This window comes from Triticum urartu, chromosome 5A (genome assembly GCF_056163025.1).
Source record: "Triticum urartu cultivar PI428250 chromosome 5A, HENAU_Tu73, whole genome shotgun sequence".
In the NCBI taxonomy this organism is placed as follows: domain Eukaryota; kingdom Viridiplantae; phylum Streptophyta; class Magnoliopsida; order Poales; family Poaceae; genus Triticum; species Triticum urartu.
The window spans coordinates 12,459,908-12,469,198 of record NC_141877.1 but is presented as its reverse complement, the minus strand read 5'-3'; the positions used below and the strand labels follow the sequence as shown (position 1 = coordinate 12,469,198).

The window sequence follows — 9,291 nt, the reverse complement described above, 5'->3', positions numbered from 1 at the left end:
TGCGGTGTCCTTTCCCAGTGACAGTAGGGGCAGCAAGGCACGTATTGTATTGTTGCCATCGAGGATAACAAGATGGGGTTTATATCATATTTCATGAGTTTATCCCTCTACATCATGTCAGCTTGCTTAAAGCGTTACTCTGTTATTTTGAACTTAATACTCTAGATGCATGCTGGATAGCGGTCGATATGTGGAGTAATAGTAGTAGATGCAGGCAGGAGTCGGTCTACTTGTCTGTGACGTGAAGCCTATATACATGGTCATACCTAGATATTCTCATAACTATGCTCAATTCTGTCAATTGCTCAACAGTAATTTGTTCACCCACCGTAATACTTATGCTCTTGAGAGAGGCCACTAGTGAATCCTATGGCCCCCGGGTCTATTTTCCATCATATTGATCTTCCAACACTTAGCTATTTTTATTACCTTTTATTTTACTTTGCATCTTTATCATACAAATACCAAAAACATTATCTTATCATATCTATCAGATCTCACTCTCGTAAGTGACCGTGAAGGGATTGACAACCCCTTTATTGCGTTAGTTACGAGGATTTATTTGTTGTGTAGGTGCGAGGGACTTGCGCGTGGCCTCCTACTGGATTGATACATTGGTTCTCAAAAACTGAGGGAAATACTTACGCTACTTTGCTGCATCACCCTTTCCTCTTCAAGGGAAAACCAATGCAGTGCTCAAGAGGTGGCAGTTTCATACTTGTTTTAGGCACTAGTGCAGAACAGGGTTGTAGTCCCGGTTCGTAAGGCCCTTTAGTGTCGGTTATGTAACCGGCACTAAAGGGTGGGGACTAAAGTCCCCCCCCACCTTTAGTATCGGTTAAGCACGAACCGCCGCTAAAGGGCCACCACATGGCACAAGCCAGCGGCGGGGGCGGGAAGACCTTTAGTACTGGTTGGTAATACCAACCGTACTACAAGGTTTGGGGGTTTTGGGTTCAGGATTTCTTTTTCCTTTAATTTTTTGTTTTTCATTTAATTCTTTTTCATTTGTTGGTATTTTACGATACTACATATTGTACACCTTATGCATATATATAAATGGAATTTCTCGTAGAACCGATCATGTATATATATATATATATATATATCATCGAATGTCTCGCACCACCATTCACGTATACACATGTGTATATATACAATTTGGTATATACAATTTCTCCTACATGGAGGCATTACTGCGGTAGCGGGTAATGGAATTCTCCTGTGGGATCTATGACATGGTCGAGCAAAAATCCCACTATTTCCTCTCTAATTGCTCGTACGCGCTCCATTGGTAGGAGCTTCTCCCGCACTGAATTGAACTGTTAAGAATGAGATCAATATGCATGTATTAGTTATGTGATTAGATATCGATAATGATGTAAAAATTGTGAATAGTGTTCTAGCAAACGTACCCATAACTGTCTAGCGGATTTGGTCCTTTCGGACGCCATCATGCGAATGTTCTCGCAAATGTAGTATGCACATAAATCAGTCCCCGGCGCCTGCTTCATGGCCTTTACGAGAATAGAATTCAATCAGATAATAATTAATCAAGCATGATAATTAATGGTATTGAAACTAGAATTAAAGAGATGGTAGCTAGCTAGTAGTACTTAGTTACTTACCTTAGGTAGAAACCAATACAAATTTTCTTTGAACGGGGCTGGAACATCTTTGATGAACTTTTGCCAAGCCCTGCCCGCCGGCAAAGAAAATGAATAAAGGAGTTATTAATTAGTTGATATCAGGAAATGACGAACTAAAGAGGTCGACATATATAGTTCAATAATGATTGAAATTACCTATTGACTATCCCCTTCACGATTGAGTAGTCTTTAGGTTCTTTAAGCAGTGAGTCCAGCACTTCAACTGTTCCTTCATCAACTTGAATGATTAACAAGATCCAATGGTACCTGCATGCGCATATGTTTGCATGTATAAATTAAGCGGGCATGTGCATAACACTCATCAACTAACCCTAAACCCTATACACTTATTAACATCTAGCTAGTAAGCAAAAACTGAATTTGTAGTACAAGACAGTGTGACTCACTGGAAGTTGTAAGGAAGTAGTATATCTTGATTGGTATTGAGGCGCTTCAAGAACTCTAGCATGTTTTTCTCTACTTCTTGTCGATACCATGCATATGACCATGTCTCTTCATTAATGGTATTTGGGTCAATGAACCCAATGCCATAGCGTCCACCTTTTCTCATTTCGTACATCTTCATCCTGCATAATACCATAGAAAAGAATATAGTGACGATAATTACAGGTAATGATCAACGAGAGCACTACAGCTATCTTGAGACTTAAATTACAGAAAGAAATCACTTACAGACAATAGCATCTGACAATAGATTTGTCGAGTGCATCTTGATTGAATAACTGAAACAGTTCTGTATACTCAATAGAGAGAGCTGTCCCATGGAAGTAATCCTCTTCCTTGACTTTCACCATGAGGAACTCTCGATTGTGGGTCTTACAAATTTCCATGTACCATTGACGCAATTCATACATTCTTGTTGAAAGCTTCTTGACCTCCTCAGGCTTGACCATAGGTTCGCCGCGGACATATTTTTGTTTTATGTCCTCCTCTCTAATCATATCCATGGGCTCGATCTCTAGGAGTTACCCAACAGTGATACCAATCTCTTCAGCCTACCGTCTATGCTCGTCGATTATTACCAGCTGACCGGCGCCGGTACTCTCATGTGTTGGTACAACAATAGGGGGATCGATTGCGCCGCCTGTTCTCCCAGTTTTGGAACGGTTTTCCCGCATTTTTTGCCAGCTACTTGGCTCGAGCTCGATCTCGACTCCTTCTTTTGTTGTGCTCGATGTGCCTTCCTGATTTGGCGTTCATAGTCTGAGTCAACAAGCTTGTGAGCTGGTGCTTTATCCATATGCATAAAGTGGTCAATCTTATCCTCAGGCACTTTCTCCCTTGGCGGCGGTGGCAGTTTTGGTCCAAAATGGGTGTCCACTTGGGCCTTCACTATGGCTTTGTTTTACTCCTTGGTCATGTCGTAAGGCCTCTATGGAAGAGGCGCGAGGCTTGGACCATATTGAAATCGCTTGCCTCCGCCTGTACCTCCTGTACTACCTTGACTTGTACCGCTACGCACCATAGCTGCGGCGGCTCTCTTCCGCGATTGCTGAGGCAGTGGAGACGACTAACGTGGCTGAGTTGGAACATGAGGAGTGGCCTGACGCGGTGTCGGATTTGGAAGAGGAGTGTCCTGACGCGTTGGCGGACATGAAGCAGGATGAGTGTTCTAACGCTATGCCGGACTTGGAGGAGGAGGAGGACTGTCCTAACACGTTTGTGGACTTGAAGGAGCTGGACTCTGTTGAGGCGGTGGCTGATGACTTGGAGGAGCGGGAGTCTGCTGACGCGGTGGCGGACTTCAAGGAGGAGTCGGCTGATGCGGTGTCGGTGGCCTTCAAAAGATGATGCAATCCTTTCTCCATAGGATGATACTATGTATGGCCTCTCCCAGTGTGTGCTCCTCGTCACATCCAGGAATGTCAAGCTCTAACCCCGAATATTGGTCCACCACCTCATCAACCATGACATGAGCATAGCCGGCTGGAATCGGGTTTCAATTGAAGGTTGCTTCGGGGGGGGGGGGGTTTGTATAAGCAACGGCGTCCGCCACCTTCATGGATATGTTCTTCATTTTGAAGTGTAGCTCACAGTTAGTGTTCTCCATGATGTCATCCACATGGTTTCTATCCAGCAGTGCGTCGCCCGGGACGGAACCCACGCTGCTTCTCGGCATGGATGGGACGGGGCTATCCAATGTTGGATCATCCGCTAGCTGCTGCCGCTGCTGAGACCCCCTCTCCTGGCTAAGTGAGTCGATCTGCTGCTGCTGCCGCTGGAATTTGAGTGCCAAGTCCGTGTGCGCTGATTCTAGGCCTTGAAGGCGTTCTGCTTCCTACTTCCTCTGCTCCTCCTCCAGCTTCCTCTTCTTCTCCTCCTCCATCTTCCTTCTCGCACAGCTTCTGTAGCCGGCGTTCCAGTCCAAAAAGCCCTCATACCATGGAACAACGCCCTTGCCTCGTGTTCTTCCCGGGTGTTCAGGATTTCCCTGGGTGCGCGTAAGCTCGTCGTTCTCTCTGTTGGGCATGAACACCCCCGTTCGAGCATCTTCTATTGCTTCAAGTAACTTATCTTTGGCTCCAAGACATGCCTTCTTCAAAACCTGGCCTGTCTTTGGGTCTAACGCCTCCCATGCACATAGAACCAAGTTCTGCACCTGGGAGGCCAGCTCAATGTAACTGGAGTGACCTCTGAAGCCAGCATCTCTTGCTCAGACTTATCCCAGTTAGGCATTGCCACTGCATAGCCACCTGGCCCCAGCCTATGGAACTGCTCCTTTTTTGCGGCAAGGGCCTTGTTTTTTGTCGACCGTTCCTTAGGTAATTCTGATTCCTTGAATTTCATGAAAGCGGGCCAGTGATCTCTTTGCTTCTCCAGTGTTCCCTAGAATTCTGGAGTCTTCCTTCCTCCCGCGGCATACTTGGTCCATATAGTTTTCTTGTGGTTGTTGAATGCAATTGCCATCTTCCTAAGAGCAGCGTCCTTGACTTTCTGCACATCTGCATCTGTGAAATGATCTGGTAGGGTGAAATGTTCCATGAGAGATTCTCAAAGCAGAGATTTTGCTATGTCGTCGACAAAAGTAAGATCTGGACGTTTCTTTGCTAGCTCTTTCCATTCTTGAAGGGAGATCGGAGTTGGTCCTTCACAAGAACTCTGCACTGACGAACGAACTTGTTCACAATGTTCTTAGGCGCGATTGTTCGCCATCAGTTTTGATGGCATCGATGTTGTACATTATGCCCTCCTTCAACTTTTTGGCCGGGCCTCGCACTGTCCTGCTGCCTGTAGAAGATTTGCTCGATCCGGAGGGCTGAAAGAAGAAATATCGATTCCTTAATATATCTTAAAATCATTTAAAACATGTGATTATCACCAGTTTCCTGCTTATATAAATATACCTCGCCGGTCTCTATTATTTCAAGATCAACATTTTCTTCTTCATCATAATCATAGTTCATGACTTCATCAATTCAGCCGTCGCGATCGAATATCATATCATCACCCTCCCCGGTATTGTTCAGATATTGGGAGCCATCACCTTCTGTTGGCGAACGTGGTAATTTCAAAAAAAATCCTACGCACACTCAAGATCATGGTGATGCATAGCAATGAGAGGGGAGAGTGTTGTCTACGTACCCTCGTAGACCAAAAGTGGAAGCGTTAGCACAACGCGGTTGATGTAGTCGTACGTCTTCACGATCCGACCGATCAAGTATCAAACGTACGGCACCTCCGAGTTCAGCACACGTTCAGCCCGATGACGTCCCTTGAACTCCGATCCAGCCGAGTGTTGAGGGAGAGTTTCGTCAGCACGACGGCGTGGTGACGATGTCGATGTTCTACTGACGCAGGGCTTCGCCTAAGCACCGCTACAGTATTATCGAGGTGGATTATGGTGGAGGGGGGCACCGCACACGGCTAAGAGATCAATGATCAATTGTTGTGTCTCTAGGGTGCCCCCCTGCCCCCGTATATAAAGGAGCAAGGGGGGAGGCCGGCCGGCCCTTGCAGGGCGCGCCACGAGGAGGAGTCCTCCTCCTGCTAGGAGGACTCCCCTCTTTCCTACTCCTACTAGGAGGGGGAAAGGAAGGGGGAGAGGGAGAAGGAAAGGGGGGCGCCACCCCACCTCTCCTAGTCCAATTCGGACCAGAGGGGGAGGGGGCGCGCGGCCCACCTTGGCCGCCCCTCTCTCTCCACTAAGGCCCATAAGGCTAATTACTTCTCCCGGGGGGGTTCCGATAACCCTCCGGCACTCCGATTTTCTCCGAAATCAACCGGAACACTTCCGGTGTCCGAATATAGTCGTCCAATATATCAATCTTTATGTCTCGACCATTTCGAGACTCCTCGTCATGTCCGTGATCACATCCGGGACTCCGAACAACCTTCGGTACATCATAACATATAAAGTCATAATAAAACTGTCATCGTAACGTTAAGCGTGCGGACCCTACGGGTTCGAGAACCATGTAGACATGACCGAGACACGTCTCCGGTCAATAACCAATAGCGGAACCTGGATGCTCATATTGGCTCCTACATATTCTACGAAGATCTTTATCAGTCAGACCGCATAACAACATACGTTGTTCCCTTTGTCATCGGTATGTTACTTGCCCGAGATTCGATCATCGGTATCTTAATACCTAGTTCAATCTCGTTACTGGAAAGTCTCTTTACTCGTTCTGTAATACATCATCCCGCAACAAACTCATTAGTTGCAATACTTGCAAGGCTTAAGTGATGTGCATTACCTAAAGGGCCCAGAGATACCTCCCCGACAATCGGAGTGACAAATCCTAATCTCGAAATACGCCAACCCAACATGTACCTTCGGAGACACCTATAGAGCACCTTTATAATCACCCAGTTATGTTGTGACGTTTGGTAGCACACAAAGTGTTCCTCCGGTAAACGGGAGTTGCATAATCTCATAGTCATAGGAACATGTATAAGTCATGAAAAAAGCAATAGCAGAATACTAAACGATCGTGTGCTAAGCTAACGGAATGGGTCATGTCAATCACATCATTCTCCTAATGATGTGATCCCGTTAATCAAATGACAACACATGTCTATGGCTAGGAAACATAACCATCTTTGATCAACAAGCTAGTCAAGTAGAGGCATACTAGTGACACTCTGTTTGTCTATGTATTCACACATGTATTATGTTTCCGGTTAATACAATCCTAGCATGAATAATAAACATTTATCATGATATAAGGAAATAAATAATAACTTTATTATTGCCTCTAGGGCATATTTCCTTCACCTTCTTCATTCTGATCATCTGGCCCGCGAGGGGAGCGTATGATCTCGAACAGGGCCTCTTCTCCCTCTCTACCAGTATTGTCCGCCATAGCTTTTATTTAACTAATCCATAAGAAATATAAAACAATTTAGTATTCAAATTACAATGCATGCATGCAACCAATAAGGAAAAACTGAATCATAGTACATAATATGCATCGTCTCGAATAATATATAATCTCAAATACGTCATCTCGAATAATATATAATCTCAAATACATTGTCTCGAATAATATACATAATCTCGAATACATCGTCTCGAATAATATATATATTCTCAAATACATCATCTCGAATATTATATATCGGATACCTCACTAGCTAGCTAGCTAATAAAGATCGAATACTACAGAATAATCTAGGCCACTCGCGGTTCCTGAGGCGCGGGCGTTGGACACCCAAAGAGAAGGAACCATCACAGGATCATAGCTCCAGAGATCTCCCCAAAGAACCTTCCAGGTATTGGAGAACCTGACGTCCATAGCAGCCATGTAGCGACGGACGTGCTCGTCCTCCTCCCTGATACGACGACGCACCATCTCCCGCGGGGCCGGCTCCCTCCGCATCGAAAGTGGCCCATGCGAACGCCACCAAAGGAGCTCAGGGTCGACGACGGGACCTGGGGCCGGGTTCCTCACCAAGCGGCGAGCCCCTGAAGGTAGCACCTCCCAGTGCCAGCCCAGCAGAGCCCAGTCCCGGACATGGGTCCTCTGAAGCAGGACGTCATCGCGAATGGGTCGACGGCGAGGATGCGGGCCGAGCATCGTCGAGAACAAATACTATATGCCACAAAAGTAACATTTTTAAATTATTGGATTGTGATTTCTTATATGCAAATTCTAAATTTCTATAACTAAAATTTTAAGAAACTAAAAAAACATCGATGATCGTCTAACAATTTGAAATTAATCTAATTCATCTAGCTAAAACTAACATTTCTAAAATTTCTAACATTTCTATAACTAAAAAACATAAAAATTACTTCAATTTTTATAACTAACAATGTGTGTGTGTGTAGCCATGGCGGGGCAAGAGCTCACCGGCGAGGCGAGGCGCGATGGGGGCGGCGACGGGGACGGATACGGGCGGCGACGACGGGGAGGGCGACTAGAGGCGACACGGACGGCGACGGGTGGCGACGACGGGGATGGCAACGGGCGGTGATGTGGACGGGTTGAAAATTGATGACGTGGCTTTGAATGGTGCATACTGAACGGACAAAAAATCTAGAGTTGTAATAAGTTAAAAAATGAAATGCCTTTGTAACAGATGAGTTTCGTCTAAAACCCTGATACTTCAAAAGAGATTGTCCATTTTGTACACGAAGTGCATCCATTTTTAGTCGTAACCCTCTCAACTTTTTTGCACATGCTATGTGGGTGAAATGATGATACCATGCCAACTTTCAACCTTTTCAGAGTTCATTTGAAGTGTTTTTCAATTTCAGGGCCATTTAGCAGAAAAAATCAGTAAATGCATGAAAGAATTTGATTGCACATAATATTTCTTCGCGTTTCAAATGCCAAAACACATAAGTACCCTAACTATTACAAAGATTCCCTCCGGTTTGTTCGAAGAGGGACTTTCCAGATATATAAGTCCGGAAACTCACTAGAGAAGAAAGTGATGGCAGTGAAGTCGGTCACATCCCAGAGTGGGATCTTTGGGTGTGAAACTTTTTCTTCGCGTGTGTCCTTTGCGCCGTAACCATGGACAAGCTTCATCATTTAACTGGATGCTCGGGTCAATATTCATTGTGAATGGAGCAATTTCATCAAACTTTTCACAATCTTCTGACATGTCTGTCTTGTCATCATCTCCCACGATGTTTCTTTTCCCTGAAAGAACTATGTGGCGCTTTGGCTCATCGTATGATGCATTCTCTTCCTTATATTTTCTTTTTCTCGGTTTGGTAGACATGTCCTTCATATAGAAAACCTGCGCCACATCATTGGCTAGGACGAATGGTTCGTCTGCATACACAAGATTGTTGAGATCCACTGTTGTCATTCCGTACTGCGGGTCTTCCGTTACCCCGCCTCGTGTCATATTGACCCATTTACACCGAAACAAAGGGACCTTCAAACCATGTCCATAGTCAAGTTCCCATATGTCCTCTATGTAACCATAATATGTTTCCTTTCCCATCTTGGTTGCTGCATCAAAGCGGACACCACTGTTTTGGTTGGTGCTCTTCTTATCTTGGGCGATCATGTAAAATGTATTCCCATTTATCTCGTACCCTTTGAAAGTCATTATATTGGAAGATGGTAACTGGGACAGCAAGTACATGTCATCTTCAATAGCGGCGTCATGCATGGCACGTGTCTAAAACTAATGGGCGAAAGTCCCCGTTTGTTCA

At 45.2% G+C, this 9,291-nt stretch overlaps 1 protein-coding gene across 1 annotated transcript; it reads right to left on the bottom strand.

The window, feature by feature from the left end:
- Nucleotides 1–1,193: 1,193 nt before the first annotated feature.
- LOC147967476 (uncharacterized) lies at nt 1,194–4,346 on the bottom strand. Its single transcript, XM_087523151.1, has 5 exons — nt 4,270–4,346; nt 1,806–1,916; nt 1,629–1,698; nt 1,416–1,517; nt 1,194–1,322 (listed from the first exon to the last, which is right to left on the bottom strand). Exons 1-5 carry the CDS (start codon nt 4,344–4,346, stop codon nt 1,194–1,196), a joined length of 489 nt encoding a protein of 162 aa, XP_087379277.1.
- Between the last annotated feature and the right edge of the window lie 4,945 nt (nt 4,347–9,291).